General features: G+C 51.8%; 1 protein-coding gene and 1 long non-coding RNA gene across 20 annotated transcripts; one reads left to right on the forward strand and one right to left on the reverse strand.

The window, feature by feature from the left end:
* Positions 1 to 3,683: 3,683 nt before the first annotated feature.
* On the forward strand, positions 3,684 to 12,273 carry LOC103889597 (uncharacterized). Of its 7 annotated transcripts, none has more exons than XR_010137978.1 (5): positions 3,684 to 3,951; positions 8,247 to 8,346; positions 8,770 to 9,896; positions 11,163 to 11,361; positions 11,943 to 12,273. It is a non-coding gene; the product is annotated as an uncharacterized LOC103889597 (long non-coding RNA). The 7 variants fall into 7 exon arrangements; XR_010137979.1 differs by having other exon boundaries at positions 3,752 to 3,951; positions 11,093 to 11,361; XR_653980.4 differs by lacking the exon at positions 8,247 to 8,346 and having other exon boundaries at positions 3,748 to 3,951.
* Positions 12,274 to 14,028: 1,755 nt separating this feature from the next.
* On the reverse strand, positions 14,029 to 24,889 carry TMEM92 (transmembrane protein 92). 13 transcript variants are annotated; one of them, XM_063718143.1, is made up of 11 exons: positions 24,561 to 24,682; positions 23,270 to 23,368; positions 22,578 to 22,659; positions 22,325 to 22,448; positions 21,103 to 21,177; positions 17,099 to 20,704; positions 16,363 to 16,457; positions 16,069 to 16,094; positions 15,198 to 15,272; positions 14,832 to 15,027; positions 14,029 to 14,627 (listed from the first exon to the last, which is right to left on the reverse strand). In XM_063718143.1, exons 6-11 carry the CDS (start codon positions 17,184 to 17,186, stop codon positions 14,514 to 14,516), a joined length of 594 nt encoding a protein of 197 aa, XP_063574213.1. In that variant the 5' UTR covers positions 17,187 to 20,704; positions 21,103 to 21,177; positions 22,325 to 22,448; positions 22,578 to 22,659; positions 23,270 to 23,368; positions 24,561 to 24,682; the 3' UTR covers positions 14,029 to 14,513. The 13 variants fall into 13 exon arrangements, with proteins under 13 accessions (XP_063574213.1, XP_063574214.1, XP_063574215.1 ...); XM_063718144.1 differs by having other exon boundaries at positions 17,099 to 19,812; positions 20,196 to 20,704; positions 21,103 to 22,448; XM_063718145.1 differs by having other exon boundaries at positions 17,099 to 19,328; positions 19,576 to 20,704; positions 21,103 to 22,448.
* Between the last annotated feature and the right edge of the window lie 746 nt (positions 24,890 to 25,635).

Genomic DNA, 25,635 nt, shown 5'->3' on the forward strand with positions numbered 1-25,635 from the left:
CTGCCTGGACCATCTGTCTGTTGCTGAAAGTGAGGTGTTAAAGTCCTTTGCTATTATTGTATTAGTCTATCCCTCCCTTAAGATCTATTAATATTTGCTTTATATATCTAGGTGATGTGATGTTGGGTGCATATAATTTACAATTGTTATAGCCTCTTGATGAATTGACTCTTATCATTATATAATGAACTTCTTGTCACTTTTTACCATTTTTGACTTAAAATCGATTTCATCTATTATAAGTCTAGCTATTCCTGCCCTCTTTTGGCTTTTATTTGCATGGAATATCTTTTCTATCCCTTAACTTTCAGTCTATGTGTCTCTTTAAAGGTGGAGCGAGTCTCTTGTAGGCAGCATGTAATTGCATCTTTTTTACTCCTTCAGCCTTGCTTTCCTTGAAAAAAAAAAAAAGTGGATTTCCTCCTCATAATATTCTTATGCCTGGAGCCTCTCCCCAGATTATAAGAATACTTAATTTTTTAAATTTTTATTTATTTATTTTGCCCTGGACTCCTTTGGCAAGCTGGTGAAACCTATGGACCCCTTCTCAGAATAATGCCTAAACATATTTTTATTTATTTATTTTGGAGACAGAGTCTCACTCTATCCCCAGGCTGGAGTGCAGTGGCACAATCTTGGCTCATTGCAAACTCCACCTCCCGGGTTCGAGCGATTCTCATGCCTCAGCCTCCAGAGTAGCTGGGGTTACAGGTGCCCGCCACCACACCGAGCTAATTTTTGTATTTTTAGTAGAGACTGGGTTTCGCCATGTTGGCCAGGCTGATCTCTAACTCCTGACCTCAACCAATCTGCCTGCCTTGGCCTCCCAAAGTGCTGGGATTACAGGTGTGAGTCACCGCACCCAGCTGAGTTTGGAGTGTGAATAATATTTTAAGATACTTGTAACAACTATAAGGTGACAAAAAAAATCTGTGGTTTTGCTGGGTGTAGTGGTTTTGCTGGGTGTAGTGATTTGCACCTATAATCCCAGCTACTCAAGAGGCTGAAGTGGGAGGATCACTTGAGCCCAGGAGTTTGAGGCGGCAGTGAGCTATGATCACACTGCCATACTCCAGCCTGAGTGACAGAGCAAAACCTCATCTGTAATAAATAATAATATAAACAATTGTTTAAAGTAGCTGTGGTTTCTATGTGATAAATCCGCAGGCACTGCTAACATTGCTGTGGCTTGTTGCTTACCCTCATACTGAAGGAAGTGATAAATTTCAGTTAGAGGTCTGTGAAAATCAAGATGTAATGTTTTTTCCATTTCAGTTCATAGCTCCCTGAATTCTATCCAGGAAGCTATTGGGGCCCATGGACCTCACATTTAGATTGTGCCCTTAAGCCACACTCTAGAACTGCAGGCAGGGTTATGAAAATAGTGTGTGCTGGCTACAGGAATTCAGCTTTTTTTGTTTTTTTCTCAAGAGCTGAGGTCTCCTTCTCTCACCCAGGCTGGAATGCAGTGGAATGCTCAAATGCTCCTCCTGACTCAGTCTCCCAAATAGCTAGGAGTAGAGGGTCCTATGTTCCCCAGGCTGGTCTCAAACCCCTGGCCTCAAGTGATTCTCTCACCTCAGCCTCCCAAAGTGTTGGGATTATAGATGTGAACCACCATGCCCAGCCCAGCAATTAAGCTTTAAGACTCTTTTCCATCAAAGGCGTAAATGTTTTTTTGTTTGTTTTGAGACAGGGTCTTGCTCTGTCCCTCAGGCTGGAGTGCACTGCCGCAATCTCGGCTCACTGCAACCTCCACCTCCCAGGTTCAAGCGATCCTCCTACCTCAGCCTCCGTAGTAGCTGGGACTACAGGTGTGCGCCACCACACTTGTCTAATTCTTTTTTTTTTTTTTAATTTTTGGTAGAGACGGGATTTCACCATGTTGTCCAGGCTAGCCTTGAACTCATAGGCCCAAGAGATCCTCCCACCTCAGCCTCCCAAAGTGCTGGGATTACAGGTGTGAACCACCGCTCCCGGCCAAAGGCGTAAAATGTTGAAATCTTAGTAAAGCTCCCAGGGAAGTGGAGCTGGAGTCCTCCACGGGCCCTGTGCATCCTTTGTAGAGGGCCTGGTGGCACAGGAACCAAATGGGAGCTAGAAAGGAGGGACACTGTGTAAAGGAATGGTGGTGGGTCACTGGGTTTGTGTCCAGAGGGTTCAACCTCCTGGGAGGAGGCACTGGCTCAGGCTGTCTCTGAGGAAGCTGTTTGGAGCAGCTAATTGTCAGAGGGGCTGCTAGGAATTCTTACAATTACCTGGGTGTGGCGGCTCATGCCTGTAATTCCAGCACTTTGGGAGGCTGAGGCGGAAGGATCACTGGAGCCCAGGAGTTCAGGACCACCCTGGGCAACAGAGCAAGACACTATCTCAACAAAAAAAAACCAAAACCAAACAAACAGAGAACTAGCCAGGAATGGTGGCATGTGCCTGTAGTTCTAGCTAATTGGGAAGCTGAGGCGGGAGGATTTCTTGAGCCCAGGAGGTCAAGGCTGCAGTAAGCCGTGATTGCGCCACTGCACTCCAGCCTGAGCGACAAAGCAAGACCCTGCCAAAAAAAAAAAAAAAAAAAAATCGTGAAATTAAACCCCTCTAGTTCTCATGGCTTATTCCTAGGATTTTAAAGACTCCCCAGGGCTTGTCCTGTAACTGAGACTCTGAGAAGCTACTCTGAAGAACTCTGATGCTTTCCAGGTAAAAAAGCCAAGGAAGGGATCCATTTCAATGTGATTGGTACATATAAGGAAAATAGATTTGGCAATAGTACATTCTGGATTTTCTAGGATATGAGAACTACAGTAATTATATGTATGAATCAGGTTCATGTTTTGGAGATGGGGGAATATTTCTCACTATTTAATAACTTTTGATAGGGTTTGTGAATTGCATTTGTTGGTCCAGAATCAAACAGAATTGCTTTTAGAGAGCCAATTACTCTTTGGGTTAGAAAAAGCACCTTGATAAACGTGTTTGTTCATGGAAGGCCAGACCTCCTAAAAATGGAAAGTCTTAGATAAAAAGCATTAAACTGCTCTTCAGAGTGGGCTGCAGGCTGTTTGGCGTTGTTCTGGGGACATAAGGAGAGGAAGGGAACCCTAGCCACAGGCAGGGCCAAGGAAGCTCAGGTGAGGATACCCGAGCGGGGGCAGGGATAAGCAGCACACAACACGTATGTGTTCTGAGATGTTACCTTCTCAGCAGGTTCTGCAGAGGATGGGGTTTGAAGCTGCCTAGAAGCTGCCCTCTGCCCCAGGATCCCTAATGAAATACCATTTGACTGCGGGAGGTTCAGGGGACACTAGAGGCCAATGGGCTGGATGATGTCAGCGATTGTGGCTCTCTGGGCCCCCCCAGGAGAGTTCCTGGGAGTGGGGGCCAAAAGCTTCTGCCTGTCCTGGATGACGATCTGGCAAGTCGTAGGTAGCTCAAAGCAAGGCTCACCAAGCCACTTGCCCCTCACCCACTTCTTCCTGAAACCCCAGCATAAGTGCCTCATGGGGTTGTAAAACCTGCCTGTAGCAAGCCACTGGGAACTAACAAACACTGTGGTTCTGGGGACAAGTTCTTGGCTGGCTCCAGACACCATCTTGCTACACATTTCCAGGATGTTGAGTCATCTGTTTAGCAGGGACCAGTCTGATTCAGGCTCACTCTGTTAGCCTCATATATTACGTGGCCCAGGAGGAACTAAAACTCCTGAAAACCTGCCAGGGCCCATCACGCCCCTCTCTGTTACCCTGAAACTTCAGGAAAAGTCAGATCCACACAGCAGCTTGATTAGCAGTGCTTGTCGGGAGTGGGCGGAGCAGGAAGAATGCTGTGTCTAGGCTGGGGTGGGGGGATAGGAGGAGAATGTCAGCTGTAGGAGCCAAGGGGACTGGCAAGGAGCTGTGCAACCACAGAGGAAAAGCATATGGATCCTCCCTTGAGCTACCCAACTTTACATTAAAGGTAAGGGTGACCTCGGAAGGCTGGGAGTTTTGGGGATTCACAGGCAGCCAACACTGGAGTGGGTCTCTGATCTCTTTTTAGCCTCGGTTAGGAGGATATTTGTTGGCTCAGTTTAATCTGAATCCTGCATGAGAGTTTTGCAAAGAGATGAAGACTTCCTTTGATCCTGTCTTCCTTGTGTGAGAGCTCAGCCACAAATAGAGTGTAGGGTCCTTTCAGTTTTCACCTCTAACAACTCTGACTTTGTTCTCTCCATTCTCAGCTTCCTGCGCCAATCCCCCAGGTCCCAGATCTCCAGTTATATTTCAGGGGTCTTCTATTTTTATCCTTTCCCCTTTGTTTTGTGGATAAGAAGAGGTTCAGGTGCATTTCCCTCCAACTGAGGACTTTGGAAATCTTGGCAGGCTTTGGAAATGTCACATGGTGTGGCAGGACGAGAGGCTATGCAAAAACAAATGAGTGTTCCCATCAGGATGTTTGCAATTTAATTCTAGCCTAGCTACTCACTGACCTCAGTCTTAGCGATGTCATGGACTTTCTCAGAATCCATTTCTTCATCTGTAAAGTGAGGGAGTTGGTGTATAGGCTACTTTAGGCTCTTTGGATTGCAAGTGATGATAAACCAACTCAAACTAGCTTGAGCAAAATAAGAGATGTTGTTGGGTGCTGTGGCTCACACCTGTAATCCCAGCACTTTGGGAGGGTGAAGAAGGAGGATTGCTTGAGCCCAGGAGTTCTAGGTCAGTCAGCAACATAGTGAGACCTCATCTCTACAAAAAATTTTAAAAATTAGCCAGGCTTGATGGCATGTGTCTGTCTTCCCAGCTACTGGGGAGGCTGAGGCAGGAGGTTCACTTGAGCCTCGGAGGTCGAGGCTGCAGTGAGCTGTGTTCACACCACTGCACTCCAGCCTGGGTGACAGAGAAAGACCTTGTCCGAAACAATGAAAACTAAGACAAAACAAAACAAAACAACACCCCCCAGCCCACATGAGAGATGTGTTAGCTTTTTGGTTGCCAAGGAAGGGAGGAGTAGCCAGGCCATAGTAAGGCAGCTGGATTTCAGAAACAAACAGGCGTCGCAAGGTTAACAGGAATTTCTCTCTGTCTCCTGTCTTTACTTTCCTTTGAATGTTGGCTTCATTCCTTCTCACTCAACCAGGTTTTTTCACATAAGGGGCTAACATGGCCACCAGTGGCCCCATCTCCATCTCACATTTACTACCTGAGCAATCTAGGATTGGACAGATTTCCCTGAGCTCCAAATAGAAAATTCTCAGGGAAGGGCTCTGATTGGCCCAGACTGGATCAGTGCCCACCCCTGAACCAGTCAACCATAGCCAGAGAAGTAGAATCACACTGTGTGAAATGGAAATGGCTGCCCCCAGTTCCACAGTCATTATGTGAATGAGGGTGGGGGTGGGGGCAGATGGAGACAATTCCAAGAGAAGCCGGATGGCTGGGCATGTGGCAAAAATGTGTGCAGCATAACCTGTTCTGAATCTAATTGTTGATGAAAGTTCTGCTATTGCTGTGTCAAAACAAAAAATTGTCTTCTTGAACCTCCAAAGCGATCACAGCTCACTGCAGTCTCGACCTCCCGGGCTCAAGTGATCCTCCTGCCTCAGCTTCCCAAGTAGCTGGGGCTGCGGGTGTGCGCCACCATGCCTAGCTAATTTTTGTATATTTAGTACAGATAGGGTTTCACCATGTTGGCCAGGCTGGTCTCGAAATCCTGGCCTCAGGTAATCTGCCTGCCTCAACCTCCCAAAGCGCTGGGATTACAGGCGTAAGCCACTGCACCCAGCCCATAAACTGTGCTTTTTATTGGGTACTAGAAGCATATGAATAGCAGAGCATAAACCTAAATTTGATCTAATGACCTTTGACAGTGTTAAAAGCTCTGGAACCTGGAGGCAGGAAACCAGTTTTTCATACTTTTTATTTTGAAATTATTATAGATTCACAGGAAGTTGCAAAGATAGTACAAAGAGGCCCCAATTTTCTTTGCCAAATTTCTCTCAATTTTTTTTTCCAGACAGGTCCTTGCTCTGTTGCCCAGGCTACTGTGCAGTGGCATGATCATAGTTCACTGCAACCTCAAACTCCTGAGCTTCAGCGATCCTCCCACCTCAGCCTCCCATGTAGTCCCATAGTCCCAGCCCCTGAGCTGGGACTACAGATATGTGCCACCATGCCTGGCTAATTTTTTATATAGACGGGGTTTCACTATATTGCGCAGACTTGTCTTGAACTCCTGGGCTCAAGCAACCCTCCTGCTTCAGCCTCCCAAAGCACTGGGATTACAGGCATGAGGCCCCTGACCTCCAAGGGTTACAGGGTTACATCTCTTTTTTTTTTTTTTTGAGACTTAGTTTCGTTCTTGTCCCCAAGGCTAGAATGCAGTGGTGTGATCTCAGCTCACTGCAAACTCCGCCTCCTGGGTTTCAGCAATTCTCTTGCTTCACCCTCTGGAGTAGCTGGCACAGATGCGCGCCACCACTCCTGGCTAATTTTTGTAGTTTTAGTAGAGACGGGGTCTCACTGTGTTGGCCAGGCTGGCCTCAAACTCTTGACCTCAGGTGATCTGCCCACCTCAGCCTCCGAAAGTGCTAGGATTACAGGGGTAAGCCACCGTGCCAGGCCCTCCAAGGGTTACATCTTATGTAAAGTATCAAAGCTAGGAAACTGAGGTGGGTATAACGTGTCTGCCTAATTCTGTGTTGTTTTATCACATGCAAATTTGTGTAACTACTACCACTTCAAGTAAAATGCAGAAATGCTCCCTCACCAAACAGATCTCTCTGGTGAGACCTCTGTGTAGCCACACCCACTCTCTCCCCATCAACAACTAATGTGTCTCCATCGCTATCATTTTGAGGAGGCTGAGTTTTAAATCAACTTCCGACCCTCTCAGCAGTGTGACCTTGGATAAGTCACTTGTCTTTTTCTGGATGTTGATCTTCTCAGCTAAAGTAAGACAAGGTTGGGTCACATCAACATTCCTCTTGAATTTCCACAGGCTGATATGATCTGAAAATGCTACAGAGTTTACGAGAAAGAAAATGGGGTTTTATGGTGAAATAAACTAGGGAAATGATGCTTTACATAAATACATAATGCTTCTTTACCATGAATTCTCAGCCCTTTAATACACTAAGGTGAACTGTGAATCTTCTAGTGTGGGAGGTATATGCAGCATTTTCCAAATCTATCTGAACACAGAATGCTCCCCCTACTCTTAAAAAAATCCTCTAGAAAAAAAAATCACTTGGAACTAGTTTTTCAGGGAATATGCTTAGAGATATGCTTCTTCAGGTGACCTCTGAGGTCCTCCTGCCTCAGGGATCCCACCCAGATTAAATACCTAGAAATATATCCTCCCTCGTGGGTTAAATTATGTATCTTCAGCCAAAACCTAAGAGTGTGACCTTATTTGAAATAAGGGTCTTTTCAAGTGTAATTAAGATAAGGATCTTGAGATGAGATCATTCTAGTTTAGGGTGAAGTCTAAATCCAATGAAGAGTGTCCTTATCAGAGACAGAAAAGGGGGACACGCATAGACACAGAAGAACATGATAGGCTGGGCATGATGGCTTGCACCTGTAATCCCAGAGCTTCGGGAGGCTGAGGCAGGAGGATTGCTCAAGCCCAGGAGTTCCAGGCTGCAGTGAGCTATAATCACCCCACTGCACTCCAGCCTGGGTGACAGAGCGAGACCCTGTCTCTGAAAAAAGAAAGAAGGAAGGAAGGAAGGAAATAAAAAGAAAGAAAGAGAAAGAAAGAAAGAAAGAAAAAGAAGAAAAGAAAAGAGAGAGAGAAAGAGAGAAAGGGAGAGAGGAAGAAAGGGAAGGGAGGGAGGGGAAGGAAGGAAGGAAGGGAGGGAGGGAGGGAATGCTCTGTGCTGTAGAGGCAGAGTCTGGAGGGCAGCCATAAGCTACGGGCCACCCAGGATTGCCAGCAGCCGCCAGAAGATAGGCAAGGGCAACCCTAACCATGCTTGGATTTCAGACTTCTGGCCTCCAGAACTGAGAGATAATAAATTTCTGTTTTTTTAAGCCACCCACTCTGCGGTTCTTTGCTACAGCAACCTGAGGAAACACATAACCCTCTTTTCAGACTCTTGGGGTATTTTATTTTTATTTATTTTTTGTAGAGATGGGGTTTCACTTGTTGCCCAGGCTAGTCTCGAACTTCTGGGCTCAAGCTACCCTCCCGCCTAGACCTCCCAAAGTGCTGGGATTACAGGCCTGAGCCACCGCGCCCCGACAAGGGGTTTTTATTTTTTAAAACAGCAGGGGTTGTTCACAAGTGCAGTCACGGTGCACTGCAACCTTGAACTCCTGGGCTCACTTGATCCTCCCGCTTCAGCCTGCGGAGCAGCTGGGACTACAGGTACATGCCACCGAACCCTGCAGAATTTTAGGGGGGTTTTGAAGGAAGGAAGGGTCTTGTTTAAGTTTCTCCAGCCCCCAAGCTCCTTCCCTCCTCAGGCCTTTGCACATGCTGGCCCCTCTGGGAACCTGAATGGTGAAAATACAGCAGCCCTGTGAAGACTGGGAGGAGGAGGTTGGGACGGAGGGAAATTTCAAGCAGAAAAGCCATCAAAGGCCCTGGGCCAGGCCAAGATTTGGGATAGTCAAGTCCCAGAGAGAAGGCAACTGTGGCTGCCATGCAGTGAGAAGGGAGAAGTAGGAGAAGATGCTTGAGGGCAAGGGAGGGGCCATACCGCCTAAGTCCTGCCAGCTACGGTCAGGGGTTTGAAGTTTATTCCAAGTGCAATGGGCAACTTTTTTTTTTTTTTTTTTTTTTGAATAGGGTCTCGCTCTGTCACCCAGGCTGGAGTGCAGTGGTGTGATCACAGCTCACTGCAGCTTCAACCTCTTGATCTCTTAAGCAATCATCTCACCTCAGTCTCCCGCTGCCCCACCTCCCCCCTACCCCATCCTGCCATCGGATAGCTGGGACCACAGACTCGCACCACCATGAGTGAAGCCAAAAAATACTTTTTGTGTTTTTTGTAGAGACAGGGGTCTCTCTATGTTGCCCAAGCTGGTCTCGAACTCCTGGGCTCAAGCGATCCTCCCTGCCACCTTGGCCTCCTGAAGTGCTGGGATTACCGGAGTGAGCCACGGTGCCCAGCCCATTGGAGGATTTTTTTTTTTTTTGAGACGGAGTCTCGCTGTCACCCAGGCTGGAGTGCAGTGGCACGATCTCAGCTCACTGCAACCTCCGCCTCATTGGAGGATTTTAAGCACGGGAATAACAAGTCTTGTTTGCGCTTTAGAAAGATCTCCCTAAGTGCAGTGTGTGGGATAAACTGCAGGGGGCGAGATGGAGACAAGCCTGGAGGCAGAAATCAGGTAGGTCATTAGGATAGGCTGGGCTGGGGATGAAGGTGGCTTGGTCGAGGGCTGTAACTGTGAAATGGTAATAAGTGGGCCTAGGTCTATCTTGGAGGCAGCACTGTCAGGATGATGGGGTGAGGGAAAGAGAAATCACAATAATTTCTTAGTGTTTTAGCCTACACAGCTGGGCGAATGGGGACCGCCATCTATTTATGATAGGAGACCTTGGGAAAGACTGGATTTGAGGGGGTGGTGGAGGGAAATTCGAGCCTGCTTTTGGCTGGGAGATGCTCACTAGGCATCCAAGAGGAGGCGTGAGGTAGTTAAATATGTGAGTCTGAGTCCCAGGGAGAAGTCTCGGCGGGAGATTAAGTCTTGAGATTCATCAGACCAGAGATGGTCTGTGAAGCCACAGATCAGGATGACAGCCACTACGGGAATGAACAAAGATGAAGACCGGAGACCCCAAGACAGACCTCCGGGGCAGCCATCACTGAGAGAAGGCGGAGGAGGAGGGGGAAGTGAAGGCTCCTGAGGAGAAGGCCGTGTGGAGGAGGAAACCAGGGGAAGGTGGAGTCGGAGACACTGGAAAAACAGGTAAGGAGGCCATGGCCAAGCGTGTCAAATGCCACTGAGAGACAGGCAGGGGAAGGGACCTTAGGCCTCGGTGACATGTAGGTCACTGATGATCTGGACGAGAGTCATCTCCTGTAACGGTGGGGACAAAGGGCTGCTTGGAGCAGCACAGAATGAAAGTGGGGAGTGGGGAGGTGGAACAGCAGATGCCAGAGGGGCTGGCGGCCGCCAGGGAGAGTTTCTAAAGGAGGAAGGGCGGGCATGTCATAAGCGGATGATAATGATCTGGCAAGGGGAGAAAGGCTCTGCAGAGACAACTGCAGGGCCAGGCCCTAAGGAGCAGGAGGGCTAAGGCCCAGTGCAGGCTGGAGGAGCGCGATGCGGCTTCCACTGTGCTCTGGCAGGGGAAGGGGGCACGCATGGATACTGGGTGGCAGGTGTGGGGCGCGGAGGTGAGGTGTGCTGGTGTGAGTGGATCCATTCTTTCTCTGAAGCATGTGGTGGCATTGCCAGCTGAAATTGAGGTTGGGGGTGTGGGAGATTTGAAATAAGTCATTTCAAGAGCGAGGAAGTGAAGCTGTGAAAGCACATTGGAGGAACCGAGGGCCCGCGCGAGACATGTGGTTTTGATTTGGAAATGAGTCTAGTCACACAGGGGTGCTGGTTCTTGAGCCATAGTTGGATCCAACTGGAGTTTGGAGTTTCTCCGGGTGAGCACAGTGAATGGGGAAAAGGGGTAAAGGATGCAGGGTAGTGACTGTAAGGATGGTTTAAGGACATGGTGATGGCGCTGCCAACAGGCAAAGACCGCTGGCTCGGAGGGCTGGGTGGGCTCAGAGAATTGCTGGCATGGGGTGGTGGTGACACAGGACCTACCTGAGCTGGCAGTACGGGAGGTGATGTTCAGAGTGGGAGGCTTGAGGTGATCAGGGCTGACAAGATAAGGTATGTCCACTTGAGAGTGTGGCCAAGGTACAGTGGAGGAAAGCCTGTTGGTGTTAAGGAGCTTCTCTGAATATTCTTACTCGGCCCTTCCCAACTTTGTTTTTTTTTGAGACGGAGTCTCGCTCTGTCGCCCAGGCTGGAGTACAGTGGCATGATCTCAGGTCACTGCAACCTCCACCACCCAGGTTCAAGCAATTCTTGTGCCTTACCCTCCAAAGCAGCTGGGATTACAGGTGCCCACCAGCACGCCCAGCTAATTTTTGTGTTTTTAGTAGACAGGGTTTCACCATGTTGGCCAGGCTGGTCTCGAATTCCTGACCTCAAGTGATTTACCCACCTCAGCCTCCCAAAGTGCTGGGATTACAGGCATGAGCTACCGTGCTGGGCCCCTTCCCAACTTTGGATTCAGAGCTATGTCCTACCAGAGCCAGAAGGGGCCGCCCTCTTCACCGTACAGATGGGCACACCAATGCCTGGAGATGTTGGATGCAGAAGGCGAAATGTCAGAAGCTGGAGTTCTGCATCTCAGCTGGAGGGTGAGGTAAGATTCCTGCTGGTGTTTATCCCTCTCCTCACTTCCCTCAGCAGCAGCCCCTTTCTCCTCCCCTCCTGCATCCCTGGAGCAAGTGCCTTAAGGCCCTCCCGCTTCAACACGCCCCCCACCCTCAGCCTTTCCTGCATTTTCCAGTCCTCTGGGGAGTCCCTGCAGATAGAAATTCAACTGCACAGCCACGAGGAACATCTCCTTGATGTTAACTAGATTGTGTTTCTTTACAAATATCTGGTGGCAGATCTCCTTATTCATTCATTCATTCATGCACTCATTTAATCTTCATTCATTCATTCCATCTTTCATGATTCACTCATTGGGTTCGAGCAACTAAACCAGCCACGAGGGATGAAATTCTCCATCACTGTGAAACTGCTCATTCACCCAACCAGCCAGCTCACTGTTTCTCTCATTCATTATACACCTCATAAGTCCTGCACAGGTCTGAGATGTGGGCTTCATGTATGTCTGGCAGGCGTCCAGGCTTTCCCATCATGTGTCTATCCCCCGGGTCACATCCATGTCAGGTGGGTACCACAGTCTAAAGTCCTGTATTCTCTTCCACATACCAGGGCTGATAATTTATCAGTTGCCATTGATCAAAGTTCACAAGGCGAATCTTCATAAACTTCTAAAGCTGCCTACAGTTTCCAGTAAACAAATCTCTTTAAATTTACAAAAGCAATGCTTGCTGATTGTAAAAAACACACAGTGCCAAAGCATACAAAGGAAGAAGACCTGCTTGCAATTCGCTACCTACATCCTACTCCTGGGGCCAACAACTATTGGAAGTGTGGTGAATGATTGACTTATATCCTTCTAGATCTTATCTACATATTTGCAAAGAAAAAATATACATATATAAAATAAAACATGTATGGGTTATATCCTTACAAACTGAGATCATAGGCAGTTCCACAACTTGCCTTTTCTCTGTAATAATAAGTGATGGACGCTTTGCAGGGTTGGTGCTACAGATCCTATTTATTCTTTTAAAAGGCTGCGTAGGGAGCTCTGGTGGCACAATGAGTTAGTGCATGACGCTTATTGAGCTCTTTTGTATGAGCACTTCTGAAGGCTCATTTCTAGAAGTGGAATTGCCAGGTCACGTGCATTTTACATTTTAATGGATACCCAGTGCCAGGCATAGTGTTTCCTACATAGCAGGAGCTTTGTAAAGATCTGTGGCATGATTACATGGTGCCAGATGGCCCTCTAGAAAGGTGACACCATTTCCACTCCCACCAAGGATGACCAGAAGAGCCACAGAGGTTTCCATTTCTGTCACCAGGTGACAGCAACACTAGGTTTCAGGATGGCCACTTTCCCTAGGGCCACTCTGCTACTCCCTAGGAGGAGTTAAAGGACCTGTGATGAAAGGAAGGCAACGTCCAGGCCGAGGGTAACTTCTCCTCCAGGTCTCCCAAGCTCATTTCTCAACATCCTCCTGCTATCACGGTGAGGGCAACATCAGCTCCAGGACTTCTCTAATTGGAACTAGCCACATCTACACAAAGAACGCACATGTTTTCTGCCACCCCTGACCAATCCCTGAAAGTAAAGGGAAACTTCCACTTACGCTTGGGCTCATTCTCCTATGGCCAACCCTGGCACTATCTTGTCAGTAACTGCTGCACTCCTTCCAGGGCCCTATCTCCACTGGGAACCCACACCCGGACAGTCCCTGTTCCTGGCATCTTTGGGGCTGCCTGTGCCATCAAGCTGCCCCCCACTCTGCCACCTGCCTGCGTCCTGATGCCCCCAGGATGGGCATTATTGGGAGAGCACTAAAGAAGGCACTCCTGTTGGCATACCAGGGCCAGTTCTACCTCCAATCCTCCTGGGAGCTTTGGCCAGCATTGACACGGGGTCCTCTGCCTGGAGAAGGAGGCTGGCATTGAGTGGGCTGTGGGGGCGCAGTGCAAAGGCAGAAATCAGGGTGGAGGCACCCAGCCCTGTCGGAGTCCCAAGGCACTGGCACTGTCCTGCCCCATTCTGCATGACTATGCCAGGCCCCCATGGGTCAAACCCCAGTGAAGACTCTTTTCCCCTACGGGGTTAACTCCCACGAGTGAGCGGGGCTAGTAGAGAAGGGTGGAATCTGCCACCTCCTCCCATTCCTGTAGGAGATTCCAGGGTGGGGCTGTTCAAGGTCTCCTAAAGCCCCACTCCACAGATGCCCAGCCCCACCCACTGCTCTTCTGGGCTTTTCCCTACCCCCATCGTCTCCCAGCAGGTGGTTTCCTGCTATCAACAGCAGAATGGGCTGTCCCAGGGCTGCTTCCTGGATCCAACCCCCTCACAGCCAACTTACCAACTTCTCATGGTAAGACAGCCAGAGAGCTGGGCTCCATGTGTCCCAGGAAAGCCATGGGCGGAAGGGATTGGGAAACCCACACAAGGGACACGCGTACCCCATTTCCAGGCTGTTCGGCACACAGAGACATCAAAAAACAGACAGCCAATGCATCTAGAACAAGCCTCTCCCCAAGGGCGGCCCATGGATGGACTGTCCTCCCAGACCTCCCAGATGGCTCATCAGTGGTGGGATTGAGGTGCAGCGACCCCATCACTGCACCCCCCAGCAGTGCCTGGGCTCACCTGTCCACCCACCTCCCCACACAGCCAGAGGCAGGCCCTCAGCCGCAATCAGTAACATTCAGTGAGGACATGTGTTTATCATGTGTTGTGGGTGGGTGCAGTGAGTTCTCTATTCAGGTAGGAATGGAAGCTGGCTCAGGGCTCATCCAGTCCAATGTCCCACAGGTATAGAAGTGCCCTGATAAAATCTCAGAGCTGGCTGTCCAGTCAAGATTTGCATACCTCCAGAAATGGGGCTCTTACTACCCCTCACAGTAGCCCATTCTACTGTTGGGCACCTCCAATGGTCGGCATTTTCTTTCTGGCAGTCTTTTTCTTGGGTTGGGGGGTGGGCAGATACTGTCACTCCAGCCTAACCCTCAGGACAAGGGAGGCAGCTGGGGTGGAAACAGAGGCAGAAAAAGTAATAAGTTAAATCCAAGAATGAACAGAGATGTAGCAGGATGGGCAGGGACATTCCTGGGGTGCCAGCTGTCTCTAGCTTGATCCAGGAGGCACTGGGGAGGAGGTTGCTGATGGCAAGATTCCAGGCAGGAGGTGACTCAGAAGGCCGGGTTGTCAATGCCCCTCTGATCCCCGGTATATTCTTCAGGCCTGAAGCTGTAGGGAGGGGGTGGCTCTGTGGGAGTTGGGCCCAGGCTGGGCTTCAGAATCACCTGCAGGGAAAAGAGAGAATTCAGTCTTCTGGGACCTGGCCCTGGCCCTGGCCACCACTCCCCCATGCCAGCTGAGGCATGGTTACCAGGGAGAGGGGTGACCCAATGCTGGGTGCAGAGTGCCCTCCAGGATCGAAGGGCCCTCCACTGTCCCTGCTGTACAGCCGGGCAGAGGCAAGGTAGGGATGGGGATGAGACACCCACCTCACTGTAGGGGGGTGGGGGCGCAGAGGGGGATACTCTGACCCTCTCTGGGGGAATGATGGAGGGCAGTTCCAGGGGCCCCCGGCAATCCATTGGGGTGTCTGGCTCCGGCTCTTTGCAGTTGCGACAGAAGCACTTAGCCAGGCCACAGATGCAAAAGAGGGACAGGATGACCAGGAAGATGATGACGAAGATCCTGGGGTGGGGACCACCAAGAGCACCCTGAGTTCCCAGGCCACCCTGGGGACTCCCTACATCTCCCCGCTCCCGCCGCCCACACTGCCCCCTCGGCAGGTGCCTGGCTTTGTCCACACAGGACCAGGCCCCTCCAAGGACTGCGCCCAAAGGAGCTGGCCCTGGGCTCACCTCACGGGGCCAGGGAAGAGCTCGTTCTCCTGGCAGCAGCTGTCACCACAGCATTTGAATCCTTTGGGGCAGGCGCTGGTCAGAGGGCACAGAAAAGGGCAAGGAGAAGTTGTTGGTACCAGAATGGAGAGGCAGAAGGATCCCAGCCTCCCCAAAATACACCCAAGATGCTCATGGCACAAGCCACCTCTTAGTGGGGTGGGGGGTACAGCCCCCACTCTGAGCTCAGTAGGAGGACTCTGGGAAAGGGCGTGTGCACTTGCGCCCAGTACGGCTCCCTGTTGGGCCCCACGCCCCTCATCTGTAACACAGGTAGAAGAAGTATCCTGTTGACCTCAGCAGGCAGGTATGGGGATGGGGCATTGCAGCGGCCATGACGCTCCTCATCCAGCTCTAAGGAGGTGCGGGGAAAGAGGCCACATGGCATGTCCAGGAAGAGCCAGTTCTCGCTGGCACCCATGGAGTATGAGGGGTCAGAGAACAGGTGCTTTCAGAACACCCAGGGCTGACCTAATGGAAACACTTTTCTGCCCAGTGACCCTTACCCAAGCTCCACCTTGTGCTCAGGCTTCTGAGATTTCTCTTTTAGGGTTAGCCCCCTGCCTCCAACCCAGGGGATCCTCAGAGGGGAGATGGCCTGGCACTGCAGTAGGAAGGACCGGGATCCAGCTACAGACCTGCCCGCAAGTTGGTGGAGGGAGAGGGTGGGGTCTCCCTCTTTGGCTGGGAAAGTGGGGGGACAGTTTCTGGCTGGATTGGGACTAAGGACGGATGGAGTTTCTGGCCCCCCACACCCCCCAAGGCACGCAGGGCATGATTTAGGTTGCTCCTCTCCCGTCCCCAGATTGGAAGTTATGGCCTCCAGACTTACAAGATGAGACCACATTTGGCTGCAACCTGTGGAAGAAAAGAGAGGTTGGGGTCATAAACTGGGGATAGTGGGGGTGGGGTCTCCACTCAGATGCTGCCCAGGCACCTCACAGGCAGCAGGTCCCCAGTAGACTCAGCCTCTTCCTGCAAGCCACTCCCCACCTCACTCCACCATGTTCCCAGGTCAGTGCTTGGAGCCCAGCTGACCCCTGGCTGGCCACAGCTCCCCTTTCTCTCTCAGCACATTCCATCACCCCCGGGTTTGTAAGCTCATCCCTTCTGGCCACCCTTCCACCTGGCTTCCGCCGTGACACCCACGGCTCAGGGTACTAGCGACTTTCCTTATCCCACCTTCAGTCACTGCAGACACTGTGGGCAGGAGGACTCTTCCTATAATGCAAATCTCATCACCAAAGAATCTTGCTGGAAGCCCCCTTCGGTGGCTCCCTGGGGTAGAGACCCCCCCCAGCGCGCAGCTGCACTCCCTCCCCTTTCGCTTCCCCTAGTTCTTTCTCTTCCTCTCACACACACCCGCTGGGAGTTCCCTGAACATACCTGGCTGTTTTACACCTGTCCGAGCCTCCATTCATCCTTCAGATCCCTGCCTAAGGGATTCCATGCTCTGCAAAGCTGCCAGGACCCCGCCTCCCAAATCAGCTTCCCCCTCTTCTGTACTAGGTCTGCAGGGCACCCAGGGCATCTTACAGAATTTCACTCCACTGATAGCAATTGTGTGTCAAAGCCGCACTGACTTGGAACACTCTTCTAGGTAGCTGCAAGGCTGGCTCCAGCCCCTCCCTCTCTGGTTACCTTATTCAAAATTACAACCACCCTTTCCCCTTAGTGTGCTTAACTTTTCTCCACATCTCTTATCAACATCTAACATACTATATATTTACTTTATCTTGTTAATTGTCCTTCAGTTGTGTAAAAGGCAAACTCCGCGAGGGCAGAGATTTTTGCTGCATCATTGTTGAAAACCCAATAGTCAAAATATTTGCAAAATGAATGAACGTGCATTCATCAATTACCTGGTTTCATTTCATCCTGGCTGCTCCCAAACTGTGGGGGAGGGATGTAGGTGCCAGAACATAGGAAATGGGTGGTGGGGAAGGGCATCTGTCACCGCACCCTAGCCTCCTGGGACAAACAACCAAGGCTAAAAAATAGGAAGCCAGCTTTGGCAAAACCACCATTATCTTTATCTTTATACCTTTAAGAAATACGTCAATTGCAAATCACAACAGTAAAGATAAGAATACCAGTGATAGCCAAAAAGAGTTGGGGTAATTCCCCTTTTCCATGCTCAGTCCCAGGCTGAGAACCATCTCACAGGCTTTGTCCCCTTGTGGGGACAGGAACAGGAAGGAACCCCTGCAGGTTGGCCCAGAAAGGGTGAGTCTGTGAATCCAAATCACACAGCACACAGGAATGACTATAGAATTGGAGACAGACTGGGCGCGGTGCCTCATCCCTGTAATCCTAAGTACTGTGGGAGGCTGAGGTGGGTGGATTGCTTGAGGCCGGGAGTTTAAGACCAACCTGGCCAACAAGCGAGACCCTGTCTCTATTCTTTTTTCTTTTTCTTTTTTTTTTTTTTGGAGATGGAGTCTCGCTCTGTTGCCCAGGCTGGAGTGCAGTGGTGCGATCTCGGCTCACTGCAACCTCTGCCTCCCAGGTTCAAGTGATACTCCTGCCTCAGCCTCCCGAGTAGCTGGGATTACAGGCACGTGCCACCACGCCTGGCTAATTTTTGTATTGTTAGTAGAGATGGGGTTGTTGATCAGGCTGGTCTCAAACTCCTGACGTCATGTTCTGCCTGCCTCGGCCTCTCAAAGTGCTGGGATTACAGGCGTGACCCACTGCACCCGGCCTCTATTCTTTAAATTAAAAATATATATATACAGAGAGAGAACTTGGAGACAAATCGAGGGGTCCATCCAGGCACTCAGCAGCACCCCTTCCCCCTCAGACCCCACTCTGGTCCTTGTCCTTTTCCTGGACCCCAACTAATAAGTAATGGATAATTAACAGGTTTAGTAAATTAGTCTCACGTTCCGGTTTGGGAGGGGGAGGAGCTCTTCTCCCAGATTGTCTCCCCACATTTTAACCAGAGGGTAGTCTTGTCTGGGGTGGTTCAGAGGCTGAGTTTTATGGAGCGTCAGGGTGGTCTTGGGCTGGGAGTAAGTAAATCTCAGCTTACTTAACTCCAGAATTGAAGGCATTAACAGCACCTCGCCCCTGGGGTTGGTGGGAGGGGTAAACCAGAGGATGCCCAGCCCAGCATTGACACAAACTGACCGCCCAGTGATTTAGAAGGAACACCTTGCTCACTAACCTGGATCCACGGAAGGGTTTTGGCAGAGCCACTCTGAAAGCTCAGCCCAGATGTGTGAAGGTGCCCTGTTCTGAAATCCTGGTTATGGAAGACCCTGACTTCTCTCCAGTTCTTAAGTGGAAATAAGTCATAAATGCATGTTCTAGACCCATCTCTGTTCCCAGGATAAACACCCATCCCAGGACCGGATAGCCTTCCCCCATCACCTGTAGAGTTTACTTGGGAGGAACAGAAGTGCCGAGGGAACACTCGAACCCTACACCTCCCTCTCAAAATCACAGATTTCAGAGGTCACCCCAGCCTTGGTCAGGCAGCCAGGTCAAATCCCACCACAGGCTGGGATTACTTACCCCTAGAAGGGGACAAAAGAGCCTTCTCTCCCCTAGGGAACAAGCAGAGACACAGTCCCAAAGAGGGTGGGGACATCCCAGGGTCCCCCAGCACTGGAGGAACAGAGCTGGGGCTACGTGCTGGCCCAGGTGTCCGGACCTCAGGAGGGAAGGAGCTGGAAGGATAAGCTGAGGCTAATATGGGGTCCAAAGTCCCTATTCACAGAGCCGTGCTAGGTGTCAGATAAGCTGATGGGTGGTGGCCACTTCCCACCACAGGATCCCGCTCAGAGGTGGGAGAACCCAGCCTCTCCCAGAGCCTCCTCCGCTGCCCCCACCACCACCTCCACCTCCACAGCAAAGAGAGAAAGGAAGTAGCTAATTGTGTGTGGTCAGGAGGAAATCCTGATATGGAAGGTGGCGACCAGGCTCCAGAAGCAGCCTCCTGACCTACAAGGGTAGGGCCCAAAAGTTCAACAACCTTACCTCCCAGTCTCACCTTTTGGGGGCCAGCCAGCAGGCTGAACAGCAAGGTGGGCGCGAGGCCTGGGACCCAAGCTTGGGACATCCTGGCTTGGGGGCCACTGAGCTTTCCTGTGTAGAGAAGGCGGGGCTGCGACCTCTCCCACTTCTCTCCACCTATGGGGCCCCGCCTCGGGATGGGGGCGGAGCTGCACCGGGAGAGGCGGACTCGGGGCAGGGAGGGGCTGGGAGGAGGAAGGGAGAAAGGGAGGAAGGGAGGCGCAGAGGTCTGGGTTGGGTTTTGGGATTTGGGAGGTAGAAGAGATTAACAGATTTTTAAAATAGCGGTCCCGGGCGCGGTGGCTCACGCCTGTAATACCAGTACTTTGGGAGGATCACTTCAGGTCAGGAGTTCGAGACCAGCTTGGCTTACATGGTGAGATCCCATCTCCACTAGAAATACAAAATTTAGCCGGGCGTGGTGGCGGGTGCCTGTAATCCCAGCTACTCAGGAGCCTGAGGCAGGAGAATCGCTTGAACCCGGGAAGCAGAGGTTGCAGTGAGCCGAGATCGCGCCAGTGCACTCCAGCCTGGGCAACGGAGTGAGACTCCATCTCTAAATAAATAAATAAATAACCTAAATTTAAAAAGAGATGGGGTCAACTCCACTCCGCTGAGCTAGGCCTTCCTAACCCCCAACTCCTCCACTCCTAAGTGCCCCAGACTCCAGGAAGGGGTGCCGGGACCGGAGGGAGTGGGAAGGGGACGTGGAAGCCCCTTCTTATCTGGACCTCTGGGTCTGGTGAGAAGTCAAATGGGGGCAGAGGTTGAGGGAGGGGAAGGCGAAGGTTCTAGGGTAGATTTTGAGGGGTTATGGTTGGGGGATATCACCCCATTGTGTTTTGGCCAAAAAGGGAGGGACGGGGCAGCCTGGCTGATTTCAGAGTGACCTGAGATTTCCAGGTCGAGGAAGGAAGACCAGGAGCACAACGTGGGTACCTTCGTGTCCCCTCCCCTCTTGAAATCCTACAGGAGGTGTTGGTGCATTTTCTCCCATTGACAAAACGGGAAATCAAGGCCCCAGGGTTTAGACTGCCCCGGGGTGCGCAGCTGGGGCTGGTCCTCTGCCAGGCCCGCCGGGGTGCGGGCGAGCAGGCCCATCCAGATTCCTGGAAAGACCCTACGGAGGCCGTCCCAGTGCGGAGGGGCCTGATTCCCAGCCCCCTGCGGCCGCCGCCTCCAGCACTCCGGGCGCGGAGCTTCCGGGAGCGGCCGGCAGGTGGCAGCGTCGCCCAGCGCGGGTGTCCCCTGGAGCCGAGAGGGGCGCGGCCGGGGCTGGTGGGCTGGGGGCACTGGGCGAGGGCGAGGCAGGAGCAGTGCATCCAGGACCGTAGGACGGGGCGATGGAGCGTGGGGCGCTGCTCTCTGGCCCGGCGAAGGGGGACCCTGAGAGGCTCAACGTCATGTCCTTGGGCGCCTCCTGCTGTGTCGCCAATCTGTCCTGACCCCTGAAAAACACCCGCGACGTCGTGGACGTTTCTTCTCTTTCCTTGCTTTCTGCCTCTCACCCTTCTCCCTCATCTCTCCCAGTCATGTTCTCTGTCTTATATTTAACCCCTCTGTGTCTCTCCCCGTTTCTCCCAGCCTCTGTTTTTCTGTTTCGGTTTCTTCCCATCTGTCTGCACCCAGTTTCTCTCGAGTTCCCAGCCTTTCCCTCTGTTCTCCCGTCTGTTTCTCCTCTCTCTGTTCACCTCTGTCTGCCTCGGCGGAGGCGTCTGTTTTTCTCGGTTTCTCTGGTCCCTTCTCCTTGTCCCTGTTTTGGTCCTGCACCCCCAGTCTCTTGGTCTGTTTCTTATGCTGTCTCCCTGCTCGCTCTCTCCCTTTCCCTGTCTCTGTTTCCCATTACCTCCTAGCCCTTTTTGGCCCTTAAGAAGATAATCTTCCAGTCTCCTGATCCGATGGGCATTGGGATCTGGCCCCTCTGTATTTGAAGTGACTGTGAGCTTGGAGAAGAGAAGCTTGGATCTTGGCAGGGGGACCTAGTCCTGAGGGTGCTGGAGCCTCCATCTCTTGAGTCGTTGCCAGCTTGGGCTTCCAGGGTTCTTCTTGTCCCCACCCAGGCCCCACTGCACCAGCAAGGCCTGGGGTCTCTACCCCACACTCCCTGCTATCCTGCCCAGGCTGGGAGCCCTACAGAGGTGTGGCCGTTAGGGGAGAGGAAAATGGGAAAATGGTTGAGCTTAGAGGAGGAAGATACCCTGAGGGGTGAAATGACGGTGCTGAGGAGGGCATGTGGGAACTCAAGGGACAGATGTGGGGGGTCAGCAGGAGTGGAGGTGAGGGAACTAGGCAGGCACCAGTGCCCTGAAGAGGGGCAGGAGGAGGGGGAGGAGGCTGGCGTAGTTGCTCTCTGGGTCTCTGGCATCAACCTGACCCAGATCTAGGGTTGCCAGACGAAAGACAGGAGGCCTAGGTAAATCCAAATTTCAGATAAACAATGAATAATTTCATTTTAATATAATTATGTCCCATGCAATATATATGTGTATATATGTATATATATATATATATATATATATATATATATTTTTTTTTTTTTTGAGAACCAAGACTGGAGTGGAGTGGTGTGAGCTCACTGCAACCTCCGCCTCCCAGATTCAAGCAATTCTCATGCTTCAGCCTCCCAAGTAGCTGGGATTACAGGCATGTGCCACTATGTCCAGCTAATTTTTTGTATTTTTAGTAGAGACAGGGTTTTACCTTGTTGTCCAGGCTGGTCTCCAACTCCTGGCTTCAAGTGATATGCCTGCCTCGGCCTCCCAAAGTGTTGGGATTACAGGCGTGAGCCACCACACCTGGGCCCATGCAATATTTGAGACACACTTATGCTAAAATTTACTTTTCTATCTGAAATTCACATTTAATGGGATGTTCTGTATTTTTCTTTGTTAAAACTGGCAACCAGGCCAGGCACAGTGGCTCACGCCTATAACCCCAGCGCTTGGAGAGGCTGAGGTAGGAAGATCACTTGAGCCCAGGAGTTTGAGACCAGCCTGGGCAACATAGCAAGACCCTGTCTCTGCAAACAAAGAAAAGAAAAGCAATTAAGCCGGTGTGGTGGCATGTACCTGTAGTCCCAGTTACTCTGGAGGTTGAGGTGGGAGGATCACTTGAGCCTAGGAGTTCAAGGCTGCAGTGAGCTGAGATCACACCACTACACTCCAGCCTGGGTGACAGAGCACCACCCTCGCTCTAAAAAGAAAAACAAAACAAAACAAAATCTGGCAATGCTATCCACATCCCTACAATGTCCTAGGAACAAACTCCACCCCCACCCCACATCTTCCAACGAAGAAGTGAGGTCCCTAGCACTGGACTCACCAGGCAGAGTCTGAAGGGCTCTTGAGCCCCTCGGCTGGGCCCCCAGTTCCTTCCATGACACCAAACTGCCCTACGTTCCTTCCTGCAGATGGGGACAAGACGAGGAGCCTGGAAGTGGGTGGTCCCAGGCCAGGCCAAGAACACCAGGTCCTGTTAGCATTCATCATGGCCCCAGGGCCCTAGGATTTTTGGTGGGTGAGGTCAGAAGGGGGTGGGAGCACCATGGACCCCCTAGACTGAGGAGAGAGGGGCTGTTCTAGAGGGAGGAGGGGCCTGGACAAGGCCAGCATCTTCTGTTCGGTGCGTCACCTGGCACCAGGAGGGCAGCGTGTGCAGGTGCTCAGGCATACACGAGCACAGAAACCCAGAGGCCTCATGCAGTCAGCAGCCCCCCAGATTCAACGCCAAATTCCATCTGGGGTTTCCCAAGAGCAGCCACTTCGAAATGTCTTCATAAACGCTCTCTGGGCCCCCCAGTGCATTCACTAAAGAATGAGCTGATTGTGCATCCTGCCGGGGCCCAGCTGGAAGGAGGGGCCTCCGAGGCCAGCCAGCCCACTTACGCCCTTCTCAGAGGAGGCAACAGGGGCCAGGAGGGCGGGAAGGCCAGATCGCACAGGACATGAGGGGCTGAGTCAGGATCAGAACCACGCAGTGCTCGAGACGCCACACCCAGCACAGGTGGCACTCACCTCGGGCCTGGGGAGCCCTGCTCCACTGCTCCGGATGGAGGATCACTCAGGGTGGGTGGCCTCGCTTAGCCTGGCTCAGCCCAGCCCAGGGGGCCAGGCCTGGGTGAAGGGGAAGAGCCAGGCTGAATTCTGTTTTACTTGGCAGTTCCCCCCACCCCCATACTTTGGTGGACACTAATATCTGTAATGGCTGATGGCGCTGGGCTGGGATCTCTTTTCAAAGCCAGCGGAATGCTCTGCTCCAGCCTGGCTCTGCCTGTAGGGGCAGTATTGTGTCGCGTTAGTCAGTGTGCTACTGAATATGTTGTGCTGTGTGACCTTAGACGAGAAATGGAACTTCTCTGGGCCTCTCTCAACAGGGAGGAGAGGGAGGAGTTGGATAACAGTACCTCCCTCATCATATAGGCCATGATGAGGATGAAACAGGCTGCTCAGAGTCTGGCACACAGTAATGGCAAATAAATGCTAGCTGTCATTCCTGGCAGAGACAAGGGGCCCATACTTCCTTCTCTGCATTTCACATGGAGGCAGAGTGGGGTGCCAAGGAGGGCGGGGTCTCGCTGCTCTTGGACTGCTCACCTCCCTGGATGGGCTGCAGCATCCAGTTTCCCCAGGACGCCTTGCTCACTAAACCCCTCTGCTGTCCACTGGGCCCCACTTAAGGGCCAGTCAGGCCTGAGAAGGTGGGGCTGGTGGCAGATCCCAGAGGATGTCCAGGTGCAGACCACTCCTGAACGTGGTCTGGGACTGGAGATGTGATTCCCTCCACTCCCAGTTTGTTCCCCCTTTCTTCTCCCGCGTGGCCCAATGAGCACTGCCTGGGTCTACTTCACAGAGGAGGCCCGCCTCTCCACATGGGCTAAGAGTGCATGGAGACTGGAGGCTGTGCCTGTCACAGGTGTCCTCTCCCTTTATCCCCACTGCCATCAGCCCCCCGTGCAGCCTGGCTCGTCAGGACTCTCATAGCCATATTCATTGCCAAGGAGGGACAGGCCATGTTGGGCATGTCGCTCTCTTGCTCCCTAATCTTCGGAGGCTCCCTACTGCCACCTGAATAAAGTCCCATCTCAGAGAGACCTTCAGGGTCCCCCATAACCAGTCCCCACCTGACCCCCACCCCCCACCATGTTCTCCAGCCCCTCCTCTTTCTTACTCTTTCTGCTTCTCTCCTTGCCTCTGTCCAGGCAGTTTTTTCCACCTAGTTTCTTCCCCAGATCCCTCCCAGAAACCGAACACTTCTTCCCCATCCTTTAAAGCTCAGCCCAAATGCCACCTCCTCCAGAAAGCCTACCTGGACTTGGATCTTCCTTCAACAAGTGATTGTCTGCTCCCTGCTTGCCCCTACCCAGGCCTCTTCCCTCGGCCTCTCTGACAGCCCTTGGCCGTTTTCCCTTGAAGACGTGTGGACATGTCCTATGCTCCCACCCGGCTGCGGGGGCTGGCCAGCTCTGATTCAGCATGCATTTCCCCCTGGTGCTTTGTTCCAAGTAAACACTGGCTCTGTTGTCATTGAATCCAAGCTGGTTAGGGGCCTTCCTGGGTCAGGGGCCAGATTTCTCTAAGAGGGTAGGGAATTCATTTCCAAAGTCCTTGGTGAAGGACTCGTGGTTGGGGTGGGAGGAGTTCAGACTGACTGGGCTCCCCACCACACTGGCTGTGTGGTTTGGGGAATCCACCTCTTCTGCTTCCTGCACCCCCTCCAAAGGATATGCTCAAATTTCTGACTCCCCCCTCAGCAAGTGAGGAAGATGGCTCCCTAGAGATTGAGCGACTCCTAAGGGGGTGTAGCAAGGAATGCTTGGCTTACAGTCTGCCTTCCTGGAGGAGGCAGAGTCCAAGAATAGGACTTCTTGGCCATAGGATGGGGTCCTCAGTCCGCTTTCCAACATTTTTTTTTTTTGGAAATTGAAGCCCGCCAGTCCTTTTCTCATTCTTGCGGTGATGGGCATGGGAGTGGAGGAGATCACTTCTAGAGTCAGCTCCAAGTTTGAGCCATGAACCTGTGGGCCCGGAGGGTGGAGGGAGGGCAAACCACCTGAGAATTAACAGTGCAGGGCGCTTATTATCCCAATGAGCAGGTTGGAGGGACTCACCGATGCTCACTTTCCTGGAGGCTTAGCAGAGACAAAAACGCCATTTGGGAGCCATTATCCTTCTAAAGTGTAGGTTTCTGGGGCACAGGCCGGGGTGGAAAGGAAAACACCTCCAAGAGCCCGGATGGGTGTCGGCTGGGGAGGGTCAGGGGAAGGTTGAGCTGATGAGCTTTGGCTTCTGGGGTGGCAGATGGAGCAGAGCCATGAAGGCTTGGGCAGGAGAGACTGAGCTAAGACTAGCGTGAGGGTCTCGAGAGCCCCCATGCCTGGCCT

This window comes from Pongo abelii, chromosome 19 (assembly GCF_028885655.2).
Source record: "Pongo abelii isolate AG06213 chromosome 19, NHGRI_mPonAbe1-v2.0_pri, whole genome shotgun sequence".
NCBI lineage: Eukaryota > Metazoa > Chordata > Mammalia > Primates > Hominidae > Pongo > Pongo abelii.